The sequence below is a fragment of the Conger conger genome, chromosome 2, assembly GCF_963514075.1.
Source record: "Conger conger chromosome 2, fConCon1.1, whole genome shotgun sequence".
Lineage (NCBI taxonomy): Eukaryota > Metazoa > Chordata > Actinopteri > Anguilliformes > Congridae > Conger > Conger conger.
This window is the reverse complement of record NC_083761.1, coordinates 50,605,622-50,623,686: the sequence shown is the minus strand read 5'-3', so window position 1 is coordinate 50,623,686 and position 18,065 is coordinate 50,605,622. Positions and strand designations below refer to the sequence as shown.

Sequence of the window (18,065 nt, the reverse complement as noted above, 5' to 3'; positions counted from 1 at the left end):
CGTCCCGCATGTGTCAATTGGCATTCAATCAAGAAAATGGCGGCGACGGCCGGGTTGGGCCCTTTATTGTGCTCTTGGATGGTAGAAAAAATGTTTTGAGTATTTGATAATAACTATCTAGCTTTTAAGATTTAGTGCATTTTTTTAAATTAATAACGCTGGGGCTTCATATTTATCTCCCACCACAATTTCGTCGGATAAAGAATTGTAAGTACGATGACAGCTTGCTAGTTAGCTCTAATAGCAAGCAATGAGTTACAGTTAACGTTACAGTAGTCAGCCACCTTAGCTAGGTAGCTAGCTTGTTGGGTAGAGTGCAATTATGCATGAAGCTAGTTAACATTAACTACCTGTCAGAAATTGTCGCTGACTAGTCCATATTGTGAAACATAACTTGCAGTCTAACCAGCGACGTAACTAAATGATTAGTTGCCCGGGAAAGCAGTTCGCTAGCAAATGCTGAGATGGCTAGCTACGTGCATATTCGCTAGCTAGCTAATTAGCTAAATACATTTCACAATAACGTTTGCTGTCTTGTCTAGTTAACGTTAATTATATTTACAAGCTAGCCTAAGTATGTTTTCAGGGTAACCGTTGACTTGTTAATTAGCTTGCTAGCTAACGTTAGACTAGCTGGCGTCATAACATATTGACGTTAGCTAAAGTTGCCGTAACATTTACTCTGACAGTGAAGAATCTCTTGGACTAACGGTAGTCTACTTGTTTACATTCTGGACTGATGTGACTACAAGCGACATCTAGCTATCACTGTTACCATCGCAGCAATTTGACACAAGCAATACCGGCGTTGCGCTGTCCTAATTGTCCAATTACTGTGAAGAGTGCCTGACCCGCAAGCGTTGAAACGCGTTACCACGGTGGCACAATTATACCGATACCTCTAGAATACATGCCATATTTTAAGCCAAGACTTTGTCTCATGTGCTCCGACGGTAACGGCGATCGATGTCTCTTGCAGGCACATCTGCTCAGAATGTAAACAAGTCAGGGATTCTTCACAGTGATAGGACATTTTATGACGACGTTACAGCTGTTATGACGGACAAGGAGTGACTACCAAGCTGAAATTCAGGCACTCATCTAGTCTCTTTGGTTCTTAGTTAGTTGCATATTATTCACGACACGATGGTGGTATACGTAGACGGGGCTTTGTGACCGTCCTTATCTTTGACCAATACGCAGACAGACCTGTACGTCATCGAAGGTTGATACGGATTGTTCATAGTTTAAGTTCTGTTGCTAATGCTTGTATTTTGTGTCTAGATGGAAGAGGAGGAAGGGTTCGGAAATGTTCCATCCGATGACCCCAAATCATTGGTTTGTGTTGTGCTTTTATTTATTTATTAACCTTTATTGAACCAGGAATGTCCCATTGAGATTAAAAATCTATTTTTCAAGAGAGACCTGGCCAAGACAGGCAGCAGCACAGATAATTTACAAACAAAAACTTTCATACAAACCACAAACGGCAAATTACACAAAGTTCATTAACAAACAAAAATACAATAGTCAACTAGGTAATTAAACAGGGCAATTAGGAATATTACAATCAAGGAAATAAATAAATAAATAGGTTAGCCAAAACATAGACTACCATTGAGTTTGCCTCTAAATCCTGGGATTTGATGGCATCTAAAGAGACCCTTATATATATTATATTGTTTTTGATTGTGGCAAAAAGAAACACATTTTTTAAAATCTGTTATTCTTGAACAAGCTTGAATTTGATTTGGTTTGGAAAGCTTGTCATTACGTGGACTGTTGTGTGAACATCTGGGGGTTTGACCTGCCTGTAATTAGTTATGGTCCATCTGTTCAGCAAGAAAATTGCCACAAAGAAAGAGAAGGGGTGGAGGAGGAGGAGAGGAGGGCTGGGATGAGGTGTCACCAAGACCTGAGGGAAACCTTGGATGACCAGCCCAGTGAACTGGTAAGACATATTTAGACAGATTCTTTCTTTGGTATTATGCCTGTGTTCCATGTGATTCAAGCTGCTGTGTGGTCTGCTTTTTCCCGTTCTTTACTGTGATGAGGTCCTAGGTTCATGAGTAGGCCGAATCAACAGATCAGGAAATTGCCTACTAATATTTACTCAGTGTTGCATTTGTTTTCGGGGTGGGATATTTTAAAATTTTTGCAAAATGATTGAGTCAAGGTCCTTTGTCTTCATTTTCATTTAATTAAATTTTTCATAATTTTTATTTGCATACAATATGTTTTACAGCAGCAGATACACTTAAAAGTATTGCAGTGTTTTCTCCAGCGTAGGCTAGCTTGTGTGACAATGCTCTTTGATCAGATAAAAGGCTAGCAGCACATAGACTATATGTGTTTCGATGCATTATGGCAATTATTTTTGCAGAAAATAATTTAGTGCCCAGTACTCGTTTGTGCAAGTAAACGGTCACCCCTTGTTTTTATTTTGATATCCATAGCATTGAGCTGATTGATTATCCGTGCTTGTAATTACCAGTGTAATTTTCTATTATTCTACATTTGTTTGAGTTCCATGCCAATCGGCACAGTTACTTGGTTCTTACTCTCCTTGTCTCAGGATGCTGCACCTCTTGCTGTCTCAGATTCCCTCCTCCCCCTTGTGTCACTGCACTGTTACCCCCATCAGTCCACTGAAAGGTGAGAGGGCCGGACAACCCTGGGGTGTACGTGTTTTGGGGGCATTAATGATGTGGGTGAAATTCAGAATGCCAACAGCATAAACAAAAATTGCAAAGCCAGATACTCTGGCCAGTAGCAACCTTTTATTTGTTATTGAGTCAAGTTGTATTGATTGCTCAGTTGTATTGAATATAATTGTAATATTGTTATTACATTTACCTGTTTTCTCTCCTTCAATTTTGGTCTCAGTGTTGATTTTGATTTGGAGCTCACTGCAGAAGTAAGAGTGGAAGATGGGTCATCCCTCGCTTTCTTGTCTTCTATCTACCATAGCTTCCATAGTCGAAAGTCAGGTACTTCCCCTCTATTACGCTCACCCTGTTCCCCCTCTGTATTCTTATTGCTAGAGGAAGGAACTTGTACTCAGTAATTTGTGGTGAGAGAAGATTCTCTCATCCAGTCAATATACCATTTCTCTATATGTGTTCCCAGGCACCCTTTTGGATCGTCTGCCCTTGCAGTCCTCAACAAGGAAATCCAAACAGGAAGAGCAGTTTTTGAACAATTGCCAGTGTCCCACTTTTCTACCAGTGCAGCCCCAAGTCATCAGTATAACCCCTGCATCTATAAGAAAGACAATTCCTGTTTCCCTATTAGGTGCAGTGCAGGCACCGAAAAGCCCCCTGTCTTCCTGCCCCTCTACACCATCCTCCCCTTCATCGGCTCCCTCGTCCCCTTCATCTTCCCCCTCATCCTCATCTTCTTCTGCTGTTGCCACTGCAACCAGTTTCCACGACAGCAGTCGTGCCTGTGCAGGGGTCTCCCAGTCCGAGGGGGGTGCGGTTTCTTCCACCTCCATGCCTCTTCCCATTCTGTCACTTCCTCTGTCCTCCAATCCCTCTGTCCACCACTGTTCCACACCCTCCCATCCCGGCTCTGGAGAGGACCAAGAGAATGTGGAGATATATGACCCTTTCCACCCAACGGAGGGAGAAGGGGAGCCAGAGGGAGGAGCAGCCAAAGAAGAAGAGAAGGAAGAGGGAGACAAATATGACCCCTTCGATCCCACTGGCTCACCTGCCTCAGAGCGAGAAAAGGAGCGAAGGGTGGAGCACATGGTTAGTATGGAGAGTGACGGGAGAGAGACCATGGTATTGACAGGGGAACAAAAAGCAGGGAGTGACGAGGATGAGAAAGAAATGTCTCCTTCATACTTTATGGCACCACCTCCAGCATCCCCTATCTCCACCGATCTCCCTTCACACCGTCACAGGCACAGGGAAGAGAGAGGCAGAGATGAGAGGGAGAAAGAGAGGGCAGTCAGGGGCAAAGGACCTAGAGATCGAGAAAAGGACAAGGGAAAAGGAGGACAAGAAAGGATAGAGGCTAACTCTGACAACTCTGAAATTGAGGAAGGGGAAATAGTGGCAGCAGGTGAAAGTGACAGAAAGAAAGAGAGAAGGAGAGACCGAGAGGGTGTGAGGGGGCATTTGCTTGACAACTCCTTTCTTCCCTCTTGTCCCAAACCTGAGCGGATCATTCGAGTTCTGGAAGGAGATGATTTTGTCTCTGTAAGAGCCGAGGGTGACTGGATGGCAGAGAGGGATGGAGGGACCACAACAGGTTTGGGGGACTTAAGGAGAAAGCTGGTCAGCAGACGGAACGAGAGATACAGATCATGTCCCTCCTCGGCCTCACTGTCCCCGCCTCCTCCTCTCCCCCTGGCCACACCCCCTCTGTCACTCTCTGTTCCAACAGAGAAGGCAAAGAGCAGGAAGTCATCAAAGAGCTCCAAGGAAAGGGAGAGACGCAAGCGGAAGCAGGACCGGGAGGGAGAAAAGGGGGGGAAGAGTCAGAGAAAGAGAGTGAAGGAAGGAGGGAGCCATGAAAGGAAGGAGGGGGGTAAAGACAGTGAGCGTCAAGGTAGAGACAAGGAAAGAAAAGAGGGTGCTAGTTGGAGTCGCAGCAGCAGCAGCAAGAGGAAGAAGAGACAGAGTACACTAGAGCTTTCCTCTCATTCCCACTCTCACACCTCTCTCCACCAGCACCATAGCCGGCGCTCCTGGTCGAGCACTGCTGAGGATCGGCACAAGGATAGGGACAGAGGCAGGGACAGGGAGAGAGACCGGGAGAGGGACAGGGAAAGGGAACACGAGAGAGACAGAGACCCACACAGGGACAGGGACAGGAACAGAAATAGGAGGAGGGATGACAAGGAAAGAAGGAGGGAAAGAGACCAGAGGAGAAAGCGGGAGACGGGAGAGGGAGATGGGGAGTCCCTCACTGAGGAGAGAGGAGGGTGCAGGCAGAGGGTGAGCCGAGGGCAGGATTGCGAAAGGGACAGGAGGCGAGATGGGCGACCTGTGGTCCCCCCGTCCATCCAAGATCTCAATGGTTCAGACCTGTATGCCATCAAACGCACCATTACGGTCACTACCACTACCACCACCACCACTGTACCAGGGTCGCCCCAGTTGCCACAGACAGCCCCTGACACTCTCCCTCTGTCCTCCAACAAACTACGCAAAAAGAAACACAAGAGGAAAAGACAACTGGAGGAAGAGGATTATGCCGAAGATGAGGAGCAGCTGAGTCGATCCAGAGACTCCTCTCTCACTCCATTGAGGTACCGCCTTGATTATGTTTCGGACCACTTCTCTGACAAACTAGGGGTAGACATGTTGTCCCTGGATGGAGAGGCCATGGATTCGGACTACTCCCTAGAGGACTCTCCTCTTCCTCTTCCTCTTCCTCTTCCTCATATAACCCCAACTCTGAGCACCAAGACCAAACCTAAGCCGAAATCTGGGACCCACAGCAAAAAGAAATTGCGAACAGGGAAAAAAAACACTGCCATGGAGTCTTCATTCAGACAGAAAGCCAAGAGCCCTCCCTCTCTCTCCCCTACCTCCACTCCCTCCATCCCTGCGCCCACACTTCCTTTGCCCACAGCCAAACGGGCACGGAAGATGGGGAAGGAGAAAGAGAAAGTTGGGAAAAAGGAGGGAGGAAGGTCAGGCAAGTCCAAAAGGTTGAGCAGCAACACCAGGAAAGGAAAGCTGCAGTCCAAGGTGTCTGTTCTGGTGCGGGAGGGGGTGAGCAGTACCACTGGTGGGAGCGGGTTGGGGAAATTGGGTGTCATTGCGAGCACTAACGATCTGCCAGGCCCAGGCGGGGCCAGCAGTGGGACTGTTGTGGGCGGGTCTATAGCGGTGGTCTTCCGAAGGGACAATGAAAGCAGGTCCCCTTTCCTTAAACCCAGCTCTGAACCAATCTTGCTCTCAGGAAGGAGTAAAGATTTTGGCAAAGCCCGGAAAACTAGTACCCTCGTCCACCCAACATCTTCCTCTTCACGTATATCAATTCTCAAATCGAAAAAAGCCAAGCCCAGTTCCACTACCTCTGCCTCCTCTTCTGCTGCCTCCTCCCCTTCTTCCTCTTTAACAAAATGTAGGAGAAAGCAAGGGAGGAAGCAAAGGGAGAAGGAGAAGGGAGGAATGGGAGTTGAAGGTGATGGGGCCAATGCAGCCTCCTGTGTGAAAGGTGGTAGTTGGGCCTCATCAGACATTCAGTCTGGGAGCACAGGCAGTGCTAAACCCTCCAGCCCCCCACCAGGGCTTCCTGCCCCAACTCCTTCCTCCTCATCCTCCTCCTCCTCTACAAGTCTCCCCCCACCCGCGTCTCCTCCTTGCACGCCCCCTCTTTGTATGCACCTGTCCCGTGACACCAGGGAATCCACGCCAGACTCTCAGACTGTCGACAGCAGTTGCAAGACTCCTGAGCCCAACTTCCTTTCTGAAGATGGCCCAGCTCAGTCCCAGACCACCCCGCTCACACCCCCTTTCAATGTTCCCTCCAGCCCCCTGCCCCTTCAAACTGCCCAGGGGGGTGTCTCGGCAAACCCTGGTGCCTCTGGCAACCTGACAGATGAGCAGAAAGCTCCTATTTCACCACCTTGTTCCTCCTCCTCCAACACTCTCTCAGTTGTTCCCTCTTCTGTAGACTCGAACTCTTCTGTCTCCTCCTCTTCTGCCAACAAACCCCCACCACCTCCCCCACCACCTGCTGCCCAGCCCCTGCCCTGGAGCTTGCAGACAGGAGTAGACTGCGCGGCTGGAGGAGTATTAGCCTGTAAGTTTCTCTGTGTCTTCAGTCCCTTCATCCCCCATTTATTTATTCATATTAATTTATTGGCCTTATTATTGATTATATGAATTTACTCACCACACAAAGCAAAATTTTACATAACTGTAAAGGCCAGTTCATAGGCAATGTATGATCATTGCCACCGACCAACCATATTTGATGGTTGGTCGCACAACTTTTAGTTTATACTAGAGCGACGGACATGTTATTTTGTCGCCATCAGTTGTCATGACAACCTTATCCTAGAACAGTTCTCATCTGTAATTATTTTCAGCCAAGTGTCATTAACTAATTAAGTAGTGTGTTACCTGCAGGAGGCTACTTGACAGGCTACTTGAAAGCATGTTTAAATTTCAAGTTAAAATTAAGATGTTAATCAATTGTTGGTTGTTGCATTGTCATATTTTGTAAAGTTGGCAAAATATTTATTCAGCAGGAGGATGGTGTAGCTCCTTTTCTTTCCATTTTCAATCCCTTGGAATCCCTGGAATGTTCAATGATGCTTGTCGTAAGCTCCATTGTCCATCCTGGAGAGCACAGACATGCTTGATTTGATACCAGACCGTGGAGCCCATCCATTGACTAGAATAGTGCCTTAACAGGATGAGCCACCCAGTAGCCCAACTAGCGTAGGCTCCTATAAGGCTGCATGTTGTGTCAATATCGCACTATATAAGCACTCATGTGACTCTTCCAGTGACAGCTCTTCTGTTTAAGATGGAGGAGGCAAACCTAGCCAATCGAGCCAAAGCCCAGGAGTTCATTCAGGCCACCAGTCAGGTCAGACACGGCACAGGGCTTCTCTTCCTTGCTTTACTTTTCGAATATTCAGTGTTCAATGTACCACTGTAATACCATGTATTTCTTTGCATTTCCTTGCTCAATTATATCATCATTCTCTGTCTCAGATTCTCTGTCAAGCAAACCAGGGCCAGTCGCAGCAGCTACCCCTGCCACCGTCATCCTCATCCTCTTCCTCTTCCTCGCAACCACCACCGCCTTCATCTCTTGCCACACCCCCAGGCCCTCCCCCTGCCCAATTCATCCTCCATACCTCTCTTCCATTGGTTGGCTGCACCAAGACTCCGCCATCCCACCTGCATCCCAGCTTGTCAATGGCTGGTGGATGTGCACAGACCCCACCACATCCCATGCATGGGGTGTCTTCAGGGGCGCTTGGGGTCTCAAGTGAGACTGGTTGGGACAGTGAGAGCAAAGATCCTGAAAAAGTAAGACGTTTTTTGGTGCAGTGTGTTTCCTCTGCCCTGTTTCTCTATGCTCCATCATTAGTCCCTCTATTCAATAGAGTCTATTGTCTTTTGCACTTCAGTATTCCTTTATCTCAGTATATATTTGTCAGTTATCTTTATATATATTTATCAGTTACCTTTTGAGTACTATTGACATGCCTGTTACTGTGTGTAATGCTCTGATTGTAGTGTATCTGACTGTGTGTGTTAACCCACTTTCTCCTCAGTTTATGAAGAAACTCCACACTCAGGAGAGAGCTGTAGAGGAGGTGAAGTTGGCTATCAAGCCTTACTACCAACGTAAGGACATCACCAAGGAGGACTACAAGGATATTCTGAGGAAGGCCGTAAACAAGGTAAGGACCTCCATTCACCAAGGTGGTTTCACTCATTCCTTTGCAAACCTAGTTGCAATACTCTTGAGATAAAAAGGGGGCTCTATCAATTTCAGATGAACACGGAAGAACCACCTTATGATTTTCTTTTTCACGAAAGCGGTTTCTATTCTACTGTGTTTAGTAGAGTGAAGTTCCAATGGCATAAATACCATTTGCAACAGCAAGGTTGTGGGATCTATTCAAACCTGTATTATAATCACTAGTTTTATGCTTTATGGAAAAAATGGGATCACCGCAAAAGATTAATGCTCTGAGTGTGCTGCCTTTGTATTCTTTTTTTGTCTGTGTTGAACATTGTGTGTTATTGATTCTGCTGCGAGTGTGCAATGCCTGACGAGCTTCACCTGAATGTACTACACCTGGAGGGCCTGTCTGAATGAGCCCGTCTCTTCTCCGCCCATGCCCTTCCCTCAGATCTGTCACAGTCGTACTGGAGAGATCAACCCTGTCAAGGTCAACAACCTGGTCAAGCTCTACGTCCAGAGATACAAATACTTCCGGAAGCACGGACGGAAAATGGATGAGGAAGAGAGGGAAGGGGAGAGAGAAAGGGTTGGCGGAGGTCTGACCAGCGATTCAGGGTCACTTCATTCTTCAATGTGATCAGTCCCACTTTATTTTTCTGCCCCCCCTCTACCAGAGCTCCGCCTTGTAATGATGAAAGAGACTGTGAAGCAGAAATCTGATTTATTTTTATTTTATTATTATAATTTTTTTTATTTTTATATATATATTCCCCCCCACCCCCCCAGACTAGACTGGCTATCCCCTTCATCCAGTTGTTTTCCCAGTCCTTACGCTCTGTAAGCACACTGGTGGATCACCTTTTCTTTCTCTTGGTCTTTCTATACAGATGTATTGATAGCAATTCAAAATATACACGGTACCATGATATTGTAGTGATGAACCCATAAATACAAAATGCAGTCCCATGGACACTGTATATACTGTAAGTACATCATGAATGCACAGACCCTGCCTCTCTTTCCCTCTCCCTCTCCCTCCCCTACACCCAGCTGTGTATTAGAAGTATCATCTGCTGTGTGTTGGTTGGTACAAATATAGGGGACTCAGATTCTAGCTCCTGAGTGTGTCTTAATTAGCTTAAATTGAAAGTTTTACCACAAGTAATCACTACTGTTTTTGGGTCTGTGATTTATTGATAGTACACACAGTGGAGGAATGTTGACCAAGTGGTTGGACAAGTGAATGTCTCTGAAAGATCTCCAGAGGGATGCAGTGGAGTGTGCATCCAAAGTAACTACAGGAGTACTGCAAACACTGGCTTCAATTCACCATGACATACCAATTCCCAGTCATGTGAAGTCTTTTGTCGTCTCTTACTTATGCTACTAGTTTAAAAGTCCTGTTCAGTGCTACACCTAGTCTAAACTGCGGATTGCTATGTTCTTTGAAAATAATCCTTGATGTTACATATGCAGTGTTTGCATGTGTGATTACCCTTTTATGTGCCCCTGTCAGTGCTGGAGGGATGTTTGTGAATATATAAGCAAGCAGGTTGTAAATGACCCAGTTTCCTGACAGGATACTCACATTTACTCATACCTACTGTCCAAAGTACAACAAAAACCCCACTCGCAACTTGGTGCAAACTGACTACGAATAACAGGATGTTTGCATCATTACTGACAGGGGAAAGCAGCACGCAGATGTACACAGGATAGGGAACTGGTACTGATGGAGGAAAACGACAAAGTAAATTAAGTGGCTACAACAACACGTACTAAATGTCAAAGTGCCACAGACATTATCAACATGTTCACCTATTGATTCTTGATTCTTAACTTTTAGGAAAAAACTTCTTATGGTGGGTTTATCCCCCAAATGTATCACTAAATTTAATAAACTCTTTAATTGTTCATGATTGCATTAGATTCTATAACTTGATGTAGAGATGTTGTCTCAAGCTATAGGTGATGTGTCCAAGGGAAATGGGACTACAATTGATACAAAAATGCCTTTTCCAAATGATGGTGTATTCTGTAATATCAGCCATTTAGTTTGAATTGAAACAATCAGAATTGAGCCATTCATTGCTGTGGCCCAATTACCCAATTATCATAATGTGGCTACAAAACATACTTTAACCAGGAACATTTTTTGTATTTATATATGCACGTGTGTATGAGTCAATATGCGTATGATGACTCAATTTGTTATTGTGTCTGAAAAACAACTCCAGATGTTTCTTGCCGGAAAAGTACACAATGGGCCCAAGGAGGAAACCGAGAGAGGAGAGGGATATCGTGAGAAACAAAATGGAACAATTTTCCTTTGAGTATAACCATGGTTGACAGGGAGAGATTTAAATGCCACATGATGATTTCCTGGACAAACGTTGATTTGTAATGATGGGAATATGGTTATCCTCTTTATCTTGTAAAGGAAAAGGGAAAAAAATTAAATACTGTGAGTAACTATGAACTTGTGCATAGAGTGATATATGATATACATTTAAATGTATTTGTTTATTTTAATTTTTTTATTTTTTTTGGGGGGGGGCGCTTAACACACTCAGTAACCATGTTATTAGGTAGACCTGTACACCAGCTTGTTCATGCAAATGTTTCATCAGCCAATCATGTGGCAGTGACTAAATGCATAAAAGCATGCAGATGTGGTCAAGGTTCAGATGTTTTTCAGACCAAATGTCAGAATGGGGAAGAAATGTGATCTAAGTGACTTTGACCATGGAATGATTGTTGGTGCCAGACAGGGTGGGTTCAGTATCTCAGAAACCACTGATCTCCTGGGATTTTCACACACAACAGTCTAGAGTTTGCAGAGAATGGTATGAAAAACAAAAAACCTCCAATGAGCAGCAGTTCTGCAGGCTGAAACATGTTATTACATTATTAAATTATTATTAATGAGAGAGGTTGGAGAAGAGCCAGACTGGTCAAAGCTGACGAGAAGGTGACAGTCACACAAATAACCACACATTACAACAGTGGTATGCAGAAGAGCATCTCTGAACACACACAAGTCAAACCTCTTAAGTGGATAGGCTACAGCAGCAGAAAACTTAAGTCTAATAAATACCTAATAAAGTGCTCACTGAGTGCGTAATCTTAAGACATGACGCAGAGAGGGAATGACAGGAAAACTGAAAGATAAAGCCGGTTAGAGGGATGGAGTTATTTTAAGACATGGTTTCCTGCAGGTGATGGAAATGAAACAATATTCCCTGAAACAATCACACCAGGAAAGACTGAGTAAGTGAGGGACATGGAGAATGGCGAAGGGGGTGTGGAAAGTAAAGAGTGTCAGTAGTGAATAAACCAAAATAACAAAAACAAACTTGATTTAACAACAGTCTTGTAGAGCTTAGTAGTTTAGTGGAGGATTAGATAATTGAGAAGGAGATCTAATATGTATGTTCTAATCTGTTATTAATTGATGTGTTAGAGCACAAGGAGGGGGGAAAGTTTAGTGACTCTTAAGACGCCTCCCACCTTCCCTCCCTGTCTTATAAAAGGAGTAGGAGTGACTGAGTAATGTTAGAGACTCCGAGAAAGTAACTGAGAAAACTTCAACCTGAACTTGTGGACTAAATAAATCAAGAAAATATATATAAATTTGGGTAAGTTGCTTATCATACATACAGCAAATGCCAGATCTTACATCAATGATAGTTGATATTTTTCATATCTGCTACACTCATAAATGTGTGTTCAAAATATACAAATTACTATGACCACATGCATAACATTTGTCTGCATCTGTTCTCTTTGCTTCCCCAGATTGCACCAGGGTATCGAGACGACCAGCATGAAATTTTTCCACCAGCTGATCCTGCTGCTGGTGACCCTGCCTCAAACTAAAGCTACACCTCTTGGACCTAACCAACACAGGTGAGCCAAACAAACAATCCCCCTTGTCTCGCATACATACCTCTCTGCAGATACGCCACACTACTGTATTGCATTCCTATTTGTCCTTAATGACTTGAATTTATACATTTCTATTGCTGAATCTAGCCATATTTAGCAGTAGTAGTCATACTAGATGTAGATGACTTTGGTCCTTATTAACATATAAATAATTAATAACAATATTGACTGAAACAGTGTAGGCTGACGCTTTCGGTTATTATACCCTACCCTTTTTACATAACATATTGCATGAACATGAATTAGCAAAGTAACACCAACAATGTTGGGTCTATTCAATTTCAGTTCCGTCGATTCAGGAAATAAGATGAAATTCAATTAATAAGTGGAAAATAATCCTTATAGAAATATAATGGGCATTTCTTATTTCAAAATGTTTAATTGAATTGACCAAACTGCATAATACTCATAAAATTTTCTCTGCTTCTGTTAGACCACTCCAGCCAGTTGTCTCTGTTTCAGAGAGGGGTGTTCAGAGTTTAAAGGTTGAGAATCTGAAGGCTGCCCTGCCGGGACATATTCTGAGCCTCATGGTGCTGCACAAAACAGACAGGTACTGAGATAAGAGCTGTATATATTGTGTCTTTGGTTATGTGCATATCTGTTGTGTTTAAAGTGGGATTTATTCAGTACTTTCACCAGTACCTTACAGTACCATGTTTCTTTCTCACAGCACAGAGCCCAGGGTTCGTCCCCGCCGGGTCCCACAGCGAGGCTGTCAGCTTGGCACCTGCCAGCTTCACAACCTGGCCAACACGCTGTATCGTATCGGCCAGACCAGTGGAAAGGACCAGTCCAAAAAGGCCAATGATCCACAGGGCTATGGGAGATAGGAGAGGACGGGAAGCACAAATGACAATGAGTGTGTGAATCTCCACAGAGAGATTGAAGGGTAGAGAGTGCCAGATTCACAGTTTAACAGACATGGGTGAAGAAATGTTTCTATTTATACAACATAACAATGTGATGGCGAGAACAGGCCATTCAGCCCAGCAATGCTCGCCTTTTCCTACCCCTAAGTGTACCTATTGCTTAGTTTGCCTAAAAGTGAAATAGTATCTGGCACCGTATCAAGCCTGGTGTTGAAAACCCCCAGTCAGTGTTTCTGCCTACATGCCCTGACTCATCCCCCGTACATCGCTGTGCTGAGTAGAGACAGGACAGGAGAGGAGATAGAAGTTTCAACATTTAATGCACAGTGGTTTATAAAGACTGTTCTGTATAAGGAAAGAGAGGAGATATAGGTGTATAGTTGTGTGTATCAGTTGTGCTCTGTGCTTTTGTATATACAGATAACTTATATTTATAACTTATACATTTTCTATGAATGCTAAATTTATTTGAAATAAAAATGTTTGTGATTTTCGTAGCATGTGTCTTGTATTTGTGTCGCTAATTATTGCATTCCTATTAAATGGTAAAATAAAAAAGGCCACTTAAAGGTCATCTACGGAATAAATCCTGCCCGGAAAGAAAACAATGCAGCAAGTAGGTCTATAGCTTTAACTTTTTCCAAAATTCAAAGTCAGGGCTCTAGAACTCGTTCAATTACCACTGGTGATTGTTACATCATCATATATTTGTGATCACCCCTATATTGTTTAAAGTACAGACTGTATGTCAATGTATCAAAGCACTGAATCTGACGGGGTTTTCCGTTGGGCGTGCTTTTAATAAAATCTTTTCTCACCCCTTTAATTCTATATTTTAAACCACACCCTCGGTACGCCAGGTCTCGTAGGTAACTACCTCAATATTGAAAATAGATGACTTCACTGTTGCTTGAAGTTAAGTTACTTCCCGAACCGGAGCCACATCCCATTTCATCACGGGCCTTCCTCAGTTCCTCAGTAGGCTAGTTCTTGCACCAGAGGTACCATACAGTAACCTACTTTACCCCATGGTTGGGGACTAGGAGTAATGAAAGAAACTGACAAAGAGGAGGGAGGAGGGAGAGAAGGAACGTCGAAACCGGAGAAGGATCAGGTAGGCGCTGAAATGTACTTACCTGCGTGGTACAGCAGTATACACGAAGCATTTTGATTAAAACACTTTAATCACTGCGAGTTAGAAACAACAGCACGTTTAAAGATACAAAAGTGAACTGCATGACAACTGTTGGCATTCACGCTCTTAATATGCTACATCTAAATTCTTGTCAAGGGAACAAACTTTGTTCTTAAAGTTGACTAATCGTAACGCGGAAAATAGCATATGTAGCTTCAGAAGCAGCCTAATATCCGCATTTTGAAAGTGTCCAGGTTTTAGTTCGATGTGCCGTAACGTTCTCATACGGTAAAGTTTAGCTCTGCGGTATGTTTTCCCTTTATCTAATTTTAACCACCATTGCTGGTTGCAATCAATTATATTGCTGTATAGTTCACGTTTTAAATTCGGAGCTAAACCATAAGAGGCTCTCTTGAAGTTGTCAGCTGCTATAGCCGTGACGTCAGTCCACTTCACAAACTAAAACATGTATAGACGACTATGTGCGGACAGGTATGTCTTCTGCAACACCTTCGAGGCTGGGATATGTTTTTCCCCAAATCAAAGTCATATGTATTGTGCGCTTATTGAAAAAGCAATAGGCTACTTCATTAATAAACTATGGGGAGCAATACATGTCCCATGATTTAAACAAATAATACATGTGACTGGAAATAATAGTTGACACGAAACGTCCTATAGATAATAGGAATACTTGGCATTGTTACAAATCTGTTGCTTAACACACTGGAAGCCATGCAAAAAAAACGTTTTCCAAGTTATGCTCGGCAATTTCCTGGTGTCAGACACACTGGCGGAAACTCCAGTTCATGGCAATTAAAGTTATGTGGGGATGCCACAGAATTATTTACACAAAATGTAATGACCTTACCCAGCAATCCTTATCAACTTATTAGTGGCAATTTACATTTACATTTTTGTCATTTGGCAGATTTGCTTTTGTGTAATAATTGGTTTTGCTTTTGTGCATATAGAGAGGAACTCAACATTTACACAGTTTGAGCAAACTAGTCGTCACCCCTACACTTCTGGTTGATTTTTCATGGTATGACCCATGTACAATGCAATGATATTACATATTCTGATTTAATTTACTTTGGCAAAAGTTTGAATACTGTCACTCACCTCTCACAAATCCTGTTAATTTTATGGCTTCCTTGTGTTTCTAGTGGTCCTATTTGGCCATAGGGATGCCCAACAAGAGTTCATATTCTACTGCACATAGAAAAAACAGTATCTTGTTTCCTTCCCGCTACAATAACATGATATTTATCATACGACATTAAAGGACAAAGAGAGGTGGAACTTACTTCCATGAATGTTCAGTTTCAAACACAAGCATGTGATTTGGCTTATAAATTATATTGTTCAACTGACCCTTATTTGTACTGCATTTGAAATGACTGGTATTACACCGTTTCTCTCATTGGCATTATGTAATGTGATTAGACAATGTTTTGTGGCTAATATTTTTGGGAGAAGTGGTTTCGTTCTCCACAGAGCCGATTCAGGAACAGACTTGCCTAGTTTGTCTGGCCGGGCCTGTCTTGTACTGTAATGAATGGTATTTAGTTCCTAGGAATTGTCTGTCCTATTTCATTAAGGACTCTCTGATTGGTTTACAGAGCTCTGTTATGTAGCTACTGGATTTCCTGGTATCCATCTGAACAAATGTTTCAATTAACAAAATGTAAATTATTGTATCATTGTAGAGCTGGATCTCCAAGATAATTAAGAAGAGAGTATGTACAACTTTTGTTGAAGACTCATCTAGGTAGAGTATCATTATTTTTGTCTTCATGGCAATGTTTACCTGTAGAATTGAATCTGCATTTATAGAATCTTCTCGTCCCCACTCAGCAATGGGGCTCTGTGTCAATGTGGGGGCGAACGGGCGACGCATACTTCAGTGGCCACAGGGGATTATTTTGGCACAGCCATCGTGAGCCAGTGGGACAGTGCCCAGCACTCGTCGGAGTACCCCACCGACGCCTTCGGGGAGCTGGAGTTTGCTGGTGTAGGGAAGAGACACAGTCACGTGGGTGTTCCTTTTATATGGTCCTGACTTTGAGTTATTCACTCAGTCATTTATTAAATCATAACTTTACCCTTTGTTTGCCTTTGTAGTACAGTGTTTTTGTTCATCTTCCTTCTTCCTTTCAATTCCCTGATCTCAAGACCCCTTTCTATTTTTCTCACAAGTGCCTTTTCTATGTGTTGAACTGCCATTTCTCAATTTCTGATGGCAATGATAATCAAATAAGGTGAGCAACTGAACAAATTAAACATTGTTATATTTAGATTGCAAGTGTATTAAGTTACAGCCAATAGCATTTTGTTTGCCTTGTACAGCATGAGCATGAATTTGAGCTCAATAGAACTGTAACTGACCGTACAATGACCTCTCAAGGATACTTCAACGGGGTACCAGTTATTTCTTATTAAAGTTTTGACAGGGTGTGGCATTTTGCCTTTGATACAAGAAGTTTCCAATTCTGTGAGTGACTTAAAAATTGGCTTTCAGCTTTCCAATGGTCCAGTGTCCCACCGTGTTACTATGAAAACAGACTCTCAGATGTCAGATTCTGAACTTCAACAAGTAATATTACTGCTTATTCAGATGTCTTTGTCACTCAATCACACAGGCCGCCGTTTGGGATTGTGCTTGAGATATGATCCCCTCAGTCAATGGTCATGTACTGTGGACCATGTCCATGTCTGTTCGGGCAGTGTTCATGTACTGTATGTACCAATGTGCCAGCGTCCTGTGTGGTCTATATGTGACGTTCTCTCTCCCTCGCCGCTCCCAGTTCCTGCGCCTGTCCTATGACACCCTCCCAAGCATGGCTTACACTCTGATGACCGTTCACTGGGGTGTACCTCGGCCTAACTTGGTGGTGTCAGTGGTGGGCGGGGAGGGCAAGGTGAAGGTGAGGACCTGGGTTCGAGAAGTGCTCAGACAGGGGCTGGTTAAGGCTGCTCAGAGTACAGGTGACTCCCCTATTCTCTCTCCTTCCTTAGACTTGTTGCATTTTAAATAGCCTTCTTTCCTGTTTTCACATCTCCTCCCTAGATGTTTAGAATGTTAGCATATGTATTTGTGTACACAGTTCTCATGGGACACATGCCTTTGTCTGTCAGCTGTCCACGTTATATCATAGTGGAGTCACTTTATAGGCCAGAAGGAATGAAGGAGCCGTGGCAGAAAGAACTTTTTGTAAACAATTGCCTTCTCTTTTTTGAATGGCACACGAAGGGAGAGCACTGCCCCTCAGGGTATGCTGCTAAATGCGATCACAATAGAGGCTTCCTCTGAAAGCCTGCCTTAGCCAGAGGAATTCCCGTTACAAGGACAAGGGCATTCAAAGATGTGGGCTCCACAGGACCACATCAATCACAGCGGCCCCTTGCACAGGCCTTTCTGTGTCTAGTTGGCTCAAATGATTTACGTAAATTCCGTTCTTATTCAGGGTTCTTCATAGGCTTGCCAAGTAGTGTAGTTATTTCAAAACATTGTTCCGTTTTTCACTTGAACAAAACATTGTTACAAAAAGTGTATTGCACAGTTTAAGAACATGGTAGCTGTAACATGCTTTTCTTCGTCATTTAGTTCAACTCTCCAAACCCATCAACTCAACTCAACTCAAGAACAAGACATTTTGGCAGAGAACTCAAATGATGCATTATAGCTAAACAAATGCTTTTCTTTTTAT

General features: G+C 43.4%; 2 protein-coding genes across 2 annotated transcripts in view; both read left to right on the top strand.

Moving 5' to 3' along the window:
* Positions 1-14: 14 nt before the first annotated feature.
* Positions 15-10,311, top strand: LOC133121641 (splicing factor, arginine/serine-rich 19-like). The gene is made up of 10 exons (XM_061230962.1): positions 15-207; positions 1,285-1,338; positions 1,841-1,951; positions 2,576-2,655; positions 2,887-2,990; positions 3,130-6,768; positions 7,481-7,563; positions 7,692-8,012; positions 8,261-8,389; positions 8,846-10,311. The coding sequence occupies exons 2-10, from the start codon at positions 1,285-1,287 to the stop codon at positions 9,032-9,034; spliced, it is 4,710 nt and encodes a 1,569-aa protein (XP_061086946.1). The 5' UTR covers positions 15-207; the 3' UTR covers positions 9,035-10,311.
* A 3,776-nt stretch (positions 10,312-14,087) lies between these two features.
* LOC133121513 (transient receptor potential cation channel subfamily M member 4-like) overlaps positions 14,088-18,065 on the top strand; it is a 30,161-nt gene continuing 26,183 nt past the window's right edge. Inside the window, exons 1-4 of the mRNA XM_061230730.1 lie at positions 14,088-14,331; positions 16,065-16,126; positions 16,213-16,390; positions 17,163-17,343. Coding sequence (XP_061086714.1) covers positions 14,266-14,331; positions 16,065-16,126; positions 16,213-16,390; positions 17,163-17,343 — 487 coding nt within the window. The 5' untranslated portion in view covers positions 14,088-14,265. The remainder of the gene's footprint in view (positions 14,332-16,064; positions 16,127-16,212; positions 16,391-17,162; positions 17,344-18,065) is intronic.